General features: G+C 50.1%; 2 protein-coding genes across 4 annotated transcripts in view; both read left to right on the top strand.

Moving 5' to 3' along the window:
- Window positions 1-2,893, top strand: part of LOC115640548 (trypsin-3-like) — a 38,786-nt gene extending 35,893 nt beyond the window's left edge. For all 3 annotated transcript variants that reach the window (XM_030543397.1, XM_030543398.1, XM_030543399.1), the window contains 2 exons: window positions 505-641; window positions 1,098-2,893. In XM_030543397.1, the coding sequence (XP_030399257.1) occupies window positions 505-641; window positions 1,098-1,265 (305 nt within the window). In that variant the 3' untranslated portion in view covers window positions 1,266-2,893. The remainder of the gene's footprint in view (window positions 1-504; window positions 642-1,097) is intronic.
- A 4,782-nt stretch (window positions 2,894-7,675) lies between these two features.
- Window positions 7,676-15,485, top strand: LOC115640407 (trypsin-3-like). Its single transcript, XM_030543147.1, has 5 exons — window positions 7,676-7,844; window positions 11,224-11,386; window positions 13,386-13,639; window positions 14,717-14,853; window positions 15,318-15,485. Exons 1-5 carry the CDS (start codon window positions 7,676-7,678, stop codon window positions 15,483-15,485), a joined length of 891 nt encoding a protein of 296 aa, XP_030399007.1.
- The last annotated feature ends 26 nt before the right edge of the window (window positions 15,486-15,511 follow it).

Here is a 15,511-nt window from a genome sequence, read left to right as displayed (position 1 = left end):
ATGTTTCCTTTTGAAATTTCCTTTTCTTTTGTTTTCAAAACAATTTTAAAACGTTTCAGAAGTGCTTCAAATCACAATGAAATATTATAAGATCACATAAAATACTGGATTTAAATGAAAGGATATGTTTGACCTGAAATGAGGATTTTTTTTCTGTCTTTTCTGCTCATCAAAATTTTCCTTTTTTGCAAAAGGAATACGGCCAGCTCCCAGCTGGGGTCAATTGGCCACAGCTCCATTGGAGTCAATGAGACCAGATCCCAGCTGGGGTCAGTGGGCTGTAGCTCCATTGGGGTCAATGGGGCCAGATCCCACCTGGGGTCAATCGGCCACAGCTCCATTGGAGTCAATGAGACCAGATCCTAGCTGGGGTCAATGAGTTGTAGCTCCATTGAAGTCAGTGGCTCTCTGCTAGTTTACATCAGTTGAGGGACTTACACCAAGTTTTCTTCTCTTGCACCTTGTTCCCTACTCATGAACTCCTGTTTTTCTGTCATTGCCCAGGGCTGTTCCCAAGTGTCCTGCGGTGTGCAGATATCTATAGCATCAGCCAGGCCAGGTGCCAGACCACTTACGGGGGCATAATCACAGAGAACATGTTCTGCGCTGGCGTGGAAAAGGGCGGCATAGATTCATGCCAGGTAAAGGGGCATCCCGGAGAGCAGGGTAGGTGCCGGGTGTCGAAGCTCACACAGCTCCATACTCTTTATCCCCTACGACCTGCAAACCCTTCTCAGCCTGCTACTGAGGGGCCATCGTCACTCAGCCCCTGGCCCCAGCCAGTCTCCATGCCCCGTGGAAGAGCAGCCGATCTGCCCTCCGGCCACACCAAGGGCTGGGCTTCATCCAGCTCCTGGGCCTGTCTGGTCCCCAGCACAGGTGTAGAAAGCTCAGACCACTTGAAACCATTTCTGCTCTTTAAACCATTCCTGTGTCCTTGTGTGTCCCTGTCACCCCCTGCTGGAGGGTATGAGTGCTGGTGTGTGGGGGTGTGTCCCTGCCGCCCCCTGCTGGAGAGAGTGGGCCCTGTTCTATGGGGGGGGGCGGGCCTGGGGGCATGGCTGTATTTTACAGGTGGCTCCACATTGTCTCTGCAGGGTGATTCAGGAGGCCCACTGGTCTGCAATGGGCAGCTGCAGGGTGTGGTCTCCTGGGGGATGTCCGTTTGTGCCCAGCCGGGACGGCCCGGAGTCTATGCCAATGTCTGCAAAGCTGCCGAGTGGGTGAGGAAAACAATAGAGAGGAAGTGCATCGGATCAGACTGAGAGCTCACAGCGGGTCACGCCTGCCACAATAACCCACCAACACATGCCCCAGCCACACCTCTCCTCATCTCACCGCGGCACCCAGGAGGTGCTGATCTGGGTGGGACTAGGATGGTGGCACTGCGGTGGGCCAGCCCAAAGCAGCCAGTGGTTATGAGTCAGGCCTGACAAAATCCTGAGACTAGGTTAAAAATGTGGGACAGGTTCAAGAATCATGAATCAGCCTAAAGATTGTGAGATTGCTTTAAAAATCATGAGATCAGTGTTAAATTCATGAGATTGCTTTAATAAATCACGAGATTGCCTTAAAAGTCACAAATCAGCCTGAAGTTCACAGGATTGCTTTAAAAATCAAGATGTTGAGTTTAAATATCAGGAGATTTGGTTTAGAATCATGGGATTAGTTTGAAAGCCACAAGACTTCTGTAAAAGTCGTGAGATCAGCCCAGCAATTGTGAGATGGATTTAAAAATCATGAGATTGGATTAAAACCTGTCTCATAATTTTTAAAATGCCATAAATAGCGCACATGTCTTTGATCGGGTCTCTTGGATTAGTAGGGGTGGCATAAGCGGCTATAACGGCTCTGAAGTCACCGAGTCTGATGTCTCATGGAGTTCAAATTTTGTCATATTGTGCTACAGAAACACAGCTACTGCACCTGTGGCGTAGACAAGCCCCAGGAGTTCATGTTCAGCTGATTATCCACCGCAGCCCCCAAATCTTTCTGAGTGTCACTTCTATGGAGAGGGTCCCCCATCCTCCAAGTCTGGTGGACATTCTTTGGTCTGAGAGAGATGCATTTGCAGTAGCCATTTACATCCCCACGAGACTCAGGGTAAAACGGTGAGACTTGGCAGTGGTGAGACTCAGTGACTCAAATCTCACATGATTTTATGACACGTCTCATGAGGGTGGGTTTGTTTCTTAAAGTCTTGAGCTCCTGGAGTCACGTGACTGTGAGAAGCTGAGGTTTTGTTGGCAGAAGTCACTTTGTAGACCTAGGCTTTGTGGAAAGAAAGCTGGGAAACCGACCCTTAGAGGTGCTAAAAACAGTGAATAAACAAACCCTACTGGGTTTGTTTTATTTTTCACATCTTCTGATTTTTTTTAAGTCAATCTCACAATTCTGAGTGGGCCCAGACTTGCAAATGTTAAACTCTAGAGGCAAGAGATACTAGCAACAAGGGGTGGAAAAATCACTGACCGATCCTAGAGAAAAAGCTGGGACAGGAGACATTGACAAAGAGTGAGGCAGTTTGTGCTCATAAACCACACCTGGTTGGAAAATAAGGCTCCCAGTCCATGCTGAAATGTCCGTTTCTATAATGAAAGCATGTCATTTCTATACTCCTGCCTCTTGGCAGGGGGTTAGACTGGATGCCCCTTGCAGTCCCTCCTGAGCCTCCCATTCTATCATTCTATGATACTGTTAGAAACCTTTAACACCAAGTATGTACACAAGAGAAGCACCCAAAAGAGGACAGGTGTTTAGAGATGTGTCAGCTTTTCTAGCATACTCAGCAGAAGAGGGCCCAGGGATCAAACCAGAATTTTTAGCCTGGTTCTCTGAACATTAATCCGATCCTGGATAAGTAACGTGAGATGGACTGTGTTAAAGTGCTATTATAACTCTGCCTTAATAAAACATTTCAGAAAAGCAAAAACAAATGTTTTGTGTCAACATTGTCATCTTGAGTCATTGAGTTTTGACTTTGACTTTGGTGAAATCTTCATTGTTGGAGGTGTTCAAGAACAGGTTAGACAAACACCTGTCAGGGATGGTCTAAATGTACCGAATGCGGTGTCAGCACAGGGCATGGACTTCACTAGATGATCTTTCAAGGTCCCTTCCATCCCTACATTTCTATGATTTTATGGATAGCATAGAATACAGGAGGATGGGTAGGTGGGTGGATGGATGAATGGATGGATGAGTGGGTGGAGGGGTGATTGGGTGGGCAGATAGATGGATCCTGCCTGGACATGATGTAGAAATAGTTCAGTGACATTTGAGGTCTCTTCCCATCCCTACAGTTCTATGATTCTATCGACTATATAGAATATTAAATAAATTATTGAAATTAATATTTTAATGTCACATAAAGGCCTAAAACAAGTCAAAACAAATATTAGAACCTTATTGAAAAGAATTGTTTTCATATCACCAAAACAAGAGGATCATTTCTTTTTTTCCCATCAAAAATATCAAAATTGAAACCGAAAATTGGGCAGATAATGGATTTTTCTGTTCACTGGCAATTTTGGAACAAAAAATCATTTGGGGTCAACCAAAACATTTTGTTTGACCTGAAACTAAATATTTCATTTGGATGTTGAATATTTTTAAACATTTTAATTTTTTTAAAATAAAAGTTAAAGGATATTTCTGAACAAAAAGTGATTAGGAAGTGAAAATTGGGAAATGATTTGTCCGGAAATTTTTTAAACAAAATATTCTGATTTCTTGGAATTTTTTTTAGTTTTTATTTTTTCAGCTAAACAATTCAGCAAAACTGACAGGATAGTCTTCCATGAAATGCTAGCCAGTTACTGTTGGTGGATGTGCAGGTGGCCAGTAAAACCAATCTCGGATCCACAGATCTCATCACATTGGGGCAGACGGTTCCCAGTGGAAGGGGCGGATCCGGATTATTGAGTCAGGCTGCACAGCATTCTTGCCTCCTTTCCCGTTTCTCCATTTTCTGTTGTCTTCATTGGGTCTTGTAATGCTGGGATCCTTCCCATAGGGTCCTTCTCCATTTCAGTTGGTAGAGGGTTTCCCATAACTCCTCAACAGCACAGCAAGCGGACAAAGAGACAATTTCTCTCAATGTCTGTGAAGGCGGATGAAGGCTGCAGCATGATGGCGATCTCCAATCACCTCGGTTTCCTGGCGTTTGGATGAAGAGCCTCATCCTGCCAAGCACCATGTGGACCCTGGTGTGCAACGGCATCTCCATGCAGGGGCACTGGAACAGGCGGGGCTAAGGGGCCATGACCCTCCCATTTTTTTACTGGCCATAAGGGTGAGTGACGGTGGAGAGGAGCGAGTGGGGAGGTGGGTTTTGGGGGAGAAGAGGTGGTATGGGGATGATGGCTCAGGGGGAGAGGTGGTGTGGGGGCTGGGGTTCAGATGAAAGGGTGGGGTCAGGGTGGGGCCATGGTACAGATGCCAGTGGTCTCCCCACGACACACACTTTTTGGGTGCTTCCATCGCCCCTGTCTCCACATTTAAAGAAATCACGCACAGGTGTCTTCCATACTCACATCAATGTCCAGATGCAGATTAAGGTCTCCTGGGGCCCTGGGCCGGAACAAGTGAGGGGACCCCAGGTCCAGAAAGTTGTCCCCACCCCACCTCTTCTGCCTGCAGTTCTGCCCCTTCTGCCTATGGCCCCGCCCACAGTCCCACCCTCTTCTGCCCCTTTCCCATGTCTGCTCCCCACCCCCGCTTGCTGATTTCCATCACGCACCCACTCCACTGCAGTCCTGAGAGTGGAGAGAAGCTTTGTGTCCTGTAGCCACAGCAGGGAGTGAGAGCAACTCCAGCCTCCGGGCTGCAGCTGGGTTTGGGGGGAATTTTCAGGTGCCACAAATTGGCCTGGGCCCCTGGGCATGGGCCATGTTGGCCTGTGCAGTAATCCGCCTCTGTCCATGTCCAAGTCCTGTGGCGACGGGAGAGGGACAGCGATGTTTGGAAGCTCCTAGTCAACAACCAGCACGCAGCCAGCAGCTGTCAGAGGGTCATTTCTGCATTGGGACAGAGGCAGGCCTGCAACTCAGCAGCCGCAACACAGCTGAGTAGTTGCTTTTACGGCCCGCTCCGCTCCTCTGCATGAGCAGAATGTGGGCAGTCTGACCTAGTATTCAAAGGAGGAGTTGGGAAATCAGGCCGGGCCATGTACCGGGAGATCAGAGTCTGAGGCAGGCCTGAGGGCAAACCCAGAGTCGAATGTGAGGCAGCAGGGTCTGGGTACCAGATCAGAGGTAGGAACCAAACCTGAGAGCAGAAGCACAGATCAACACGCAGAGTCAGGCCGGGTCAGGATACCATTGTAAGCGGGGGAATGGTCTTGCTATTGTGGGAAACTTTCCTGGTTTATGCACCACTCCGATGAGATGGGTTAACGAAAGGATCTGAGTTCTCACTCCCACGCCCTTTACCCAGAGGCTTGCCTGACCTCAGGGGCTCCCCTTCCATCTCCTGTCTGGCAGAGTCCTCGTAACCCCGACAAGGCTGGGCCCAGCATTCCTGGGGGACTCGACCCCCAACCTTGTCGTGGTCACTTAGGGCAGGCGCAAGGGTGTCCCCACTCCGGGGTGCTCTCTCTGCACTGGATACTTCCCTGACCCATTGAGCATTTCATACAGTTCAAAGCAAATACAATTTATTAAACGGCAACAAATTAAAAAAAATAGGGGGAAAATGGGTAGGTGAAAGGAAAACCTGTCACCCTGCTCTGTAACAGGGGGACATCGCAACCAGCATCTCTGGGATGTAAGGGCAGTTCACAGCCTGTTCCTCACACATCCCTGGGTGTGCAGATGCCACAGTTCGACACTTGCTCTGGCAGTGGCCGCACGCTCTCAGGCTCTAGGCGACAGGACCCTTCTTCCCAGTGTCAGCCCCCTCCCATCAGAGTGACAATCCCCCTCCCAGTCTGACCTGCCAGGCCCCTTGGCTGGGGGCATCTCCCGGAGCTGGGCCCCCTGCCCAGGGTCCCCCTCACTCTCCCCAGCTGCTCACCGCAGCCGGCTTTGGATGGCTCCAGCCCCAGTCCCAGCTCCAGCTCCACAATGCCTCAGCTCAACTCTGCCTCAGCGCGGTGGCTGCTGCTGCCCTGGGCTGCTTTCCTGGCCCCTCTGGCTCTGGGTCCTGCACCTCTCCTCCCAGCACTGACTTGCTCCCTGGGCTGCTTCTCTGCTTCTCTGGCCGGCCCGGCTGTGCTCCCCAGCTCAGCTCGGGCCCCTGCTCTCCCCTTAGCTCAGCCCCACTCGGTCTGACCCAGGCAAATCCAGCTCACAGGGGGGACAGGACCCCCCTGGCCTCCTGACTCCCTCATTGGCCTGGAGCATTGGCCTCTCCCCATTGCGCATGGGGACTGTCAGTCTCAGGGTCCTGATTTCCCATCGACCCTTCCCCTTCCCTTTAGTGCTGGGAGCTAGCCAACCGAAAACCCCACTGACTTTTAGTAAGGGGCCAACAGTCTCCTTACACCAGGAAGAGGATGAGGAAGGTGGAAGGTTCAAGGTCGCTTTTGGCAATGGAGAAGGTGCCTTTCCAAGGGCTAATTCCTGCCAGGATTCCCGGCAGAGGACAGAGTCGGGAACAAAGGCTGGCAACTCCCCCGGATACAACTTCCTGGAGCATGAGGGTGGAGGGAGTTGTCTGGATGCAGAAATGTGGGGAAGCTCCCCAGATAGGTCAATCATGTTGACTCACAGGGACAGCCCATTTCCTTAGTATAAAAAGTGGCTCATCCCAGAGTATCCTTAGTTTTGTCCAAGACGCAACTGCCGGAGCCTCTTCCACTCCCGAGGGCCTCCACCGGGAGCTACAGGTGAAGCAGGGCCAGTCCAACATCTGTGTCAGGATGCCTGGCTGAGGGCATTGGGGCACTGGGATGGAAAGGAGATAACTCTGGTTTGAGGAGCAACATAGAGTGGTGGCTTGCGGCATCTTGCGGTTATTGGGGTGATTATGGGCTGCCAGTGGGATCACTCCATTTTGGAGGTATTGATGGGATAGAATGGGGGCTCTGCTCTGTTATTGGGAGGATTGTGGCCTGGAATGGGGCACTCAATGAAGATGGATGACTTGGCGGTTTTCCTGCTCAGCTGGTTCTTGGAAGACATGGCTTCTAATCTCTGGTCTGGTGCTGTCGCCCAATCACTTCGCCGCTCTGTGCCTGACTTTCCCCATCTCTGCAATGGGGATCATAGCCCTGCCCTGCCTCACCAAGGAGTTGTGGGGATAAATAGGATAAAGATTGGGAGGTGCTCGGGTACTACCGTAATGGGGCCCAGATAGCACCTCAGGTCTATTAATTTCTCTGTTATTAAGTTGGCTACGGGGGTTTCAGTCTACTCTGTTATTGTTAGAAAGGGAACGAGTGGCAGCAGGGTGGTCTCAGGCCAGCTCATGGAAATCCTTCTCAAAGATCACATCTTTTCATGGAACATGCCCCTGGGGGCATCTAGGACCAGGTGGAAGTGGAAGATGGAGCTGAGTTGGGGGACACTGGGCCCCCATTGCCAACAGACAATCAGTGTGTTTCCCCTCCCCGTATCAGTCAGTGCTGTCATCTCCTGCTACAGGCAGGGCAGCCGAGGTGCAGAAAAACTGCTTGCTCATGGGAGCCTGTGAAAAAAGAGGGACTCACGTGTGGCTTTCCTGAATCCTAACCATGCACCTTTCCCGCGAAGCATCCGTCCTCCTCAAGATGCCCATGGCCAACAATTCCCTTTCGATCTCTTTCCCTGCAGGAAAGCCAGTGACTCCGCCAACCGTATCCATTGCCACAACTGCCATGGAGCTGCTGATCATCGCGATGCTGGTAGTCGGGGCAGCCGCAGGTAGGAAAAAGAGTCAAGCGAGAAGCCAAGGTTGGGTTGGGTGAGAAGGTTCAGCAGTTTCACCACAGGCCCTTCCAGGAATATCTTAGAGACATTGCTTAAGACAGGTTCCTGCTCAGGAAGAGCAAAGTTCCCAACACTCCCATTATCCATTTCAGTGGTTGCAAAAGGAAATTAATATATTCAGTCCTTGTATCTGATTATTCTTTACTGTTTGTAGAGAAGGCTGGGAGCCATGATTTCAGAATCTGTTTTCATCCTGAATCAGGATAGAAAGAAAGAATTTTGAAATTTCTCACAATAGAAAATGTTTTTTGGGAAAAAAAATAAATCTGTTACACTGAGATTTCAACGTCATTAAATTTAAAGCATTTATAAAAATATATAACTTTTACAGAGCATCATTTCAAAATATAATGTTAATTCTTTTAAAAAAAATGTGGAAACAAACATTATTGAAAAAATAAAAAACAAATCAACATGACCATTTCTGGTAATGGTCAATGCTCTGGTCAGACTGCCTGTCCCATGAAGCACCATGCACCACTTGGTGAGGAGAAGTTAGTGCATCATGGAAGTCTCTGGTTGTCTGGCACCATGGGAGATGTAGTTTGATTGTGGAGCCCAGTCCTTACAGGAGACTGTTTCGTTTTAAACTTTTTTTAAAGAATGTGCATCACAACCAACACATTCCCGCAGAAATTATCAGCTTTGACAAAATGGCATTTTCCTATGGGAAAAAGTTCCATCCAAAAAAGTTGGGCAGTTTTTTATTTTGGGACAAGGTCAGGCCAGATGGCTACAGGAGAGTGGTGGAAGGTAGATTCACTAGCCCTAGATTAAGCAGGTCCCTTTTCCCTGGGTAAAATAACAGGGACTATTCGAGAACAATCAGGAACCTGCTAGAATCAATTAAGGTAGGTGGGCTAATTAGGACACCTAATTATGAGCCAGTTAGGAAGCTACTAGAACAAATTAAGGCAAGTAGGCTAATCAGGGAACCTGGTTAAAAGAAAGACCTCCCTTCAGTTAGGGAGAAACGCATAAGGAGCTGGAAGTTGGAGGACGTGCTGCTGGAGTACTGAAGAATACAAACACCATCAGGCATCAGGAAGAAGGTCCTGAGGTGAGGACAAAGAAGGTGCTGGGGGAAGGTCATGGAGAAGTGGCCCAGAGAGTTGTAGTTGTCACACAGCTGTTACAGGAGACATTGTAGACAGCTGTGATCTGCAGGCCCCCGGGCTGGAACCCAGAGTAGAGGGCGGGCTCGGGTTCCCTCCCATCCCCCCAGCTCCCTATTTGTTACAAGAGGAGTTGACCTGGACTGTGAGTCCCACCAGAGGGGAAGGTCTCTGGCCTGTCCCCAACCCACTAGGTGGGACAACAGAGACTGTGGAGATTATTCTCCTCCCTTCCCTCATGCTGGCCAGTGATGAAGTGAATGGCAGGTTTGAGCCAGTAGCAAAAGTGGCCAAACTGAGGGCTGCCGTGAACCTCTGAGGTGAGCAAATCTGCCGGAAAGCATAAGATCCACCAAGGCAGAGGAGGAACTTTGTCACAATTTGTATTGTGGTCATGGGCACTGACTCCATGGGTGCTCCAGGGCTGGAGCACCCACAGGGAAAAAAATTTGGGTGCTCCGCATCCACCAGCAGCCAAGGTCCCCCACCCTCACCTCCTTCTCCCACCCCCGGAGCGTGCTGTGCTCCCCCACTCCTCCCCCTCCCTCCCAGCGCTTCCCACTCCCCCTCCGCCTAACAGCAGTTTGGTGGCACTTAAGACTTTCTGGGAGGGAGCAGGAGGAGTAGGGATGCAGCACGCTCAGAGGAGAAGGCAAAGAAGAGGCATGGCAGGGGCAGGGACTTTAGGGAAGGGGTCAAATGGGTGCAGGGTGAGAGACTGTGCAGGGGAGGGAAGAGGCAGGGCAGGGGCGGGGGCAGAGGCAGAACCAGTGGCGGGGTGGAGATCGAGCATCCACCGGGCAGAGGGAAAGTTGGTGCCTATGATTGCAGTAAAGCCTAGAAACAGAAGTCACTGATCAACCCCCTGTTCTCCTGAACATGTGTAAATTGTGATTTCAAGAGGTTTATAATTTGATCAAATCAAAGTGAATTTTCATGAGAACAACAAAAGGTACCTCCTTGACTCCAGGGCTATTCCCTTGCAAAATTTCAAGTCCCTGCTGCCAAGGCAGCACTTTAAAAGCACTTTAAAAAGTGGTTGGAATATTGTTTGAGCATTAAAAAATGAAGGATCCTCCTGGGTCATAATAACCAGTCCCTACTACCATGGACAACTTGGTCGTAGAAGTGTATCGAGCTCCAGCTTCAAACTCAAGAGGTTTTTTGCCTCCCACTCCTGTTCCACAACTTACTTCCTGTGATGGTTAGTAACTGTCTTCTAATCTCAGCCTAGATTTATCCATGGTGCTTATGCTCATTTGTTCTTGTGCCAACACTGGATCTCCATCTCCTACAGATCTTCTCCCTCCCTGGTGCCCCCTCACACCCACACCCACACCCTCACCCTGTATTTAGAGAGAACAATCAGATGCTGGCTTAGCCTTCCTTTTAGGTTAAACCAGCTGAGCTCTTCTGTCTCTCCTTGTAAGAGCAGCTCTCTATTCCCATGATAATCCTAGCTCCTTCTTCAACACCTGTTCCAGTTGGAATTCCTCTTTCTGGAACACAGGTGATTGGAATTGGAGGTTTTCCCAGTGGCATTAATGCCTCCCTGTCCCTACTGGAAATACCTCATAGAATCATAGAATATCAAGGTTGGAAGGGACCTCAGGAGGTATCTAGTCCAACTCCCTGCTCAAAGCAGACAGACAGATTTTTACCTCAGTTCCCTAAATGGCCCCGTGAAGGATTGAACTCACTACCCTGGATTTAGAAGGCCAATGCTCAAACCACTGAGCTATCCCCCCCCCGTTTTACACTACGTCACCTGGTACAACCTCGGATCGCCTTCTGCATTTGCAAGGCCACACGTGAGCAGTGGCTCATGGTCATCTTGCCCAGGGCTGCCTGGGGGGGGCAAGTGGGGCAATTTGCCCCAGACCCTGGGCCCCGCAGTGGCCCCACGGGCCCTGGCCCAGCGGCAGTCTGGGTCTTGGGTGGCATTTCAACGGCGGGTGGTCCTTCAGTGCTGCCGAAGACACGGAGCGACTGAAGGGCCCCATGTCGCCAAAATGCCGCCAAAGACCCGGACTGCCGCCGGGTGAGTACTAGCGCCGCAGCTCCCCCACTTTGTCCCATGCCCCCTGAATCCTCTGGGCGGCCCTGATCTTGCCACCAGCCAATCAATCTGGATATGACTGCTGCCCACCCCGCCCCCTGCCCTGCTTTCAGCTGCTGTTTGCCACTCTCCATTGCAGACTCAGACTCAGAGGGAGCCCGAATCATTGGCGGGAGAGACTGCCGCAATGGCTCCCGGCCCTACCAGGTGGCTCTCCTGAGGAACGGTCGCATCTACTGTGGTGGGAGCCTGATAGCCCCGAAGTGGGTCCTAACTGCTGCGCACTGCAGCAGACGGATCAGGTAAGTCACTGCGGAGGTGGAGGGAAAGAGGGAGATGCATGGGAGTAACACACATCCCCAGTCCTTATCTTCTCCCTTGGTGTCCCCCATCCATGCCCAGGTCTCCCCCTGCACCCTCTAAATCCCTAGCCCTATCCTCCTCCATTTTCTCCAGCCCTCAAATCATTTTTGTGGTTCTTCTCTGCATCCTCTGCGGTTTTCCAGCATCCTTGTTCACATGTGCCTCTGCATGCCAGCAACACTCTCCCCAGCAGCGTGCGCAGAGGGAAACTCCCTCCTAGGCTCGCCAGCATCAGACTCTTTAGCATCTCACTGGCAGGTCATGTGCAGGTGCTCTAGCAGCTGATGGAATGGAGCGGAGCTCTAGGAAATGTTTCCCCTTGACTCTAGCCTGATGCTCTTGGTTCTCAACCATGGAGATCTGCGGCCCCCCGCTGGTTTCAGGGGGTCTGTTGGGCTCTGTAGCTGAAGCCAGGAGCCCAGAGCAGTGGCGCATCAGGGCTGAAGCTTTGAGTCCAGGCGCCTCCCAGAGCGCTGAATTGACAAGCCCAAGTGCCCCCATCCCACAGGTGAAGCCTGAATCCCCGAATGGAGGGGGGCTGTGGGGAGCTCCGGGAAATACTCGATGAGAATTTAAGCCCTCGAACAAACACACAGAAGGGACGTGTCTGAAAAACTGAAAGCAATTCAAGCTGCTTTTTTTGAGTTCTGTAATTCTGCAGCTCCTCATAGACTCATAGACTTTAAGGTCAGAAGGGACCATTGTGATCATCTAGTCTGACCTCCTGCGCAACGCAGGCCACAGAATCTCTCCCAGCCACTCCTGTAACAAACCCCTAACCTATGTGTGAGTTATTGAAATCCTCAAATCGTGGTTTAAAGACCTGCAGATAGATCTGTCCTTCCCCTCCCCTCCTTTTCTCCTAACTCTCTTTGTGTGTTACGACGAAGCTGGTCTCTTTGTTGTATTTGGAAAAACAAAGTAAAAGGCATAAATAATACGTTAAAAATCACAATGTCTCGTGTCGGCATTCTTTAAACTTTTCCATTTTCCATTCGCAACTTATTCTTTCAAAGGGCCCTGTTAGTTTATTTTCAGAAATATTTTGCAACAGCTGAAACAAACTATTGCCACCCGATTTTTCAATTCGCTGGAAAGCACAAAACTCTTAGATTCAGATTTGCCTCTTTGAAATTCTCAGTGCTCCTACATGTTGGCTTAGCTTGGTATGAGCAGGCCACAGTGACCCAGGACAAGGGAAAAGAAAAATAACTAAATTAAGTTGGTCATAAAAGTGGGTGAGGAGATAGCAAGTGTGGAAAACCAGGACACTTTTTTTCAGGGGCGGGGTATATTTGCATATATAAGAAAAAGCCCCTAATATTGGGACAATCCCGATATTATTGGGATGTGTGGTCACCATACCCAAAAGCCAAGGAGAAGGAATTAACGATTTTTGGTGAAAACTGCAGCTTTGATAACACCAAAGTGTCCCACAAATTAAGGGTGAAGTCATCAAATTATTCATTTCAGCTCTGTAAAACCAGGTGCAAGAAACAATAATGTCACCAAAATGTGCTGTGAACCTGTGGCATGAGAACAAAGCATGATATGTAGAGGAATTGGGCCTGAAAATAACCGGACAAACCATAAAGTGCATGATTTCAGGTAAAATGGAGGACGCATGCATCAGAACATAGTTAAACTTGTATGTAAAGTAACCAATACTTGTATTCTTTGGATCTGTAGTATGCCCCATAGCCACCCCTTACTCATGACTCTGATCAATTCTGTGGAGTGTATGCCAGTATATGCCAAGAAAAACACAAGATCGGACGAGACTGGAGTCAAACTGAGTTCTTGGAGAACTAAGATGACAAGATCTCGAAAGCTACTCCAGCATCGAAAATCCATTATCGGCCCAGTCCTAGTTCCTTGTCCGATATGACCTTTGAATAGTCACCCATTGATCTCTTCCTTTGTCCTCTCTCCATGCAGTTCCCTGCGGGTGCATCTGGGGGATTATAATCTGTGGATGAAAGAACCCACAGAACAGATACGAAGAATCCGCAACTTCTTTGTGCACCCCGAGTATAACCTCCGTCTTCGTGACAACGACTTCATGCTTCTGGAGTTGGATAAGCCCGCTCTCCTCAACAGCTACGTGAACACAATCAACCTGGCTACCCGTTGTCCTTCTCCTGGAACACGATGCAGTGTGTCGGGATGGGGCACCATTGAGTCCCCCCAAAGTATGAGCTGCTGAGGTGTAGAGGGAGGGGTTGAGGTTGGGCTCAGCTTGGAATGGAGGTGGAGGCTCTTGAAGGAGACCTCGTTAACGGGCTGTCAAGGGTTTTTGGAGTCTCTTGGGGGAAAATTTTCATCCGATACTATTGTTAGTGGACAGCTCAGGTTCAACAACTCCAAAGCGTCCCACAAATTTGGGGGGGTTTTCATTCATTTCAAAAAAAATATTCTGAAAAAACTTTGCATTTGAAAACACTGGGATACAATGGCATTTTTTTTCCTTTTGAAATGTTTCCTTTCCTTTTCTTTTCAAACTGTTACAGATGTACTTCAAATCACAATGAAATATTATAATATAACATAAAATACTGAATGTTAATGAAACGATTTGTTTGCCATTAAATGAAGAGTTTTTTGTGGCTCTTCTGTACATCAAAAATTAATTAATTTTTTTTGGAAAATGAATGTGGCCAGATCCCAGCTGGGGTCAATTGGCCATAGCTCCATTGGAGTCAATGGGGCCAGATCCCAGCTGGGGTCAATCGGCCGTAGCTCCATTGGGGTCAATGGAGCCAGATCCCAGCTAGGGTCAATCGGCCGTAGCTCCATTGGAGTCAATGGGGCCAGATCCCAGCTGGGGTCAATGAGCCGTAGCTCCATTGGGGTCAATGGGGCCAGATCCCAGCTGGGGTCAATCGGCCGTAGCTCCATTGGAGTCAATGGGGCCAGATCCCAGCTGGGGTCAATGGGGCGTAGCTCCATTGGGGTCAATGGGGCCAGATCCCAGCTGGGGTCAATCGGCCGTAGCTCCATTGGAGTCAATGGGGCCAGATCCCAGCTGGGGTCAATGAGCCGTAGCTCCATTGGGGTCAATGGGGCCAGATCCCAGCTGGGGTCAATGAGCCGTAGCTCCATTGGGGTCAATGGGGCCAGATCCCAGCTGGGGTCAATCGGCCATAGCTCCTTTGGAGTCAGTGGATCTAAGCCAGTTTACAGCAGTTGAGGGTCCTACACTAAGCTTTTTTTCTCTTGCACCTTGTTCCCTGCTCATGATCTGCTGTTTTTTTTCTGTCATTGCCCAGGGCAGTTCCCAGCTATCATGCAGTGTGCAGATCTCTATAGCGTCAGCCAGACCAGGTGCCAGGCCACTTACAGGGGCAGGATCACGGAGAACATGTTCTGCGCTGGCGTGGAACAGGGTGGCTTAAGCTCATGCAAGGTAAGGGGGCGTCCCGGAGAATGGGATGGGTGAAGGGTGTCGGAGCTCACACAGCTCCATACTGTTTATCCCCTACAACCTGCAAACCCTTCTCAGCCTGCTACTGAGGGGCTGTCGTCACTCAGCCCCTGGCCCCAGCCAGCCTTCATGTCCCATGGAAGAGCAGCTGATCTGCCCTCCGGCTGCACCGAGCCCTAAATGCTGGTCTTCATCCAGCTCCTGGGCCTGTCTGATCTCAGCACAGGTGCAGCCAGCTGTAGGTACCTGAACCCATTTCTGCTCTATAAACCCTTCCTGTCCGTGTGTCCCTGCCGCTACCTGCTGGAGGGGATGAGCTCTGTGAGTCTGTGTGTTTGTGTATGTGTGTGTGACCTTGCTGGAGAGGATGGACCCTGCTCTGGGTGTGTGCGCACACGCTGGGGGCATGGCTGTGTTTTGCTGATGTCTTCGCATTGTCTCTGCAGGGGGATTCAGGAGGCCCACTGGTCTGCAATGGGCAGCTGCAGGGTGTGGTCTCCTGGGGGAAATCTGTCTGTGCCCTGCCGGGACAGCCCAGGGTCTACGCCAATGTCTGCAAAGCTGTCCAGTGGGTGAGGAGCACCATAGGGAGGAAGTGCGCCAGATCGGACTGAGAGCTCACAGCGCGTCATGCCTGCCA

Source organism: Gopherus evgoodei, unplaced genomic scaffold (assembly GCF_007399415.2).
Source record: "Gopherus evgoodei ecotype Sinaloan lineage unplaced genomic scaffold, rGopEvg1_v1.p scaffold_31_arrow_ctg1, whole genome shotgun sequence".
Lineage (NCBI taxonomy): Eukaryota > Metazoa > Chordata > Testudines > Testudinidae > Gopherus > Gopherus evgoodei.
Note: the sequence above shows the minus strand (reverse complement) of the source record. Positions and strands in the feature narration are given on the sequence as shown.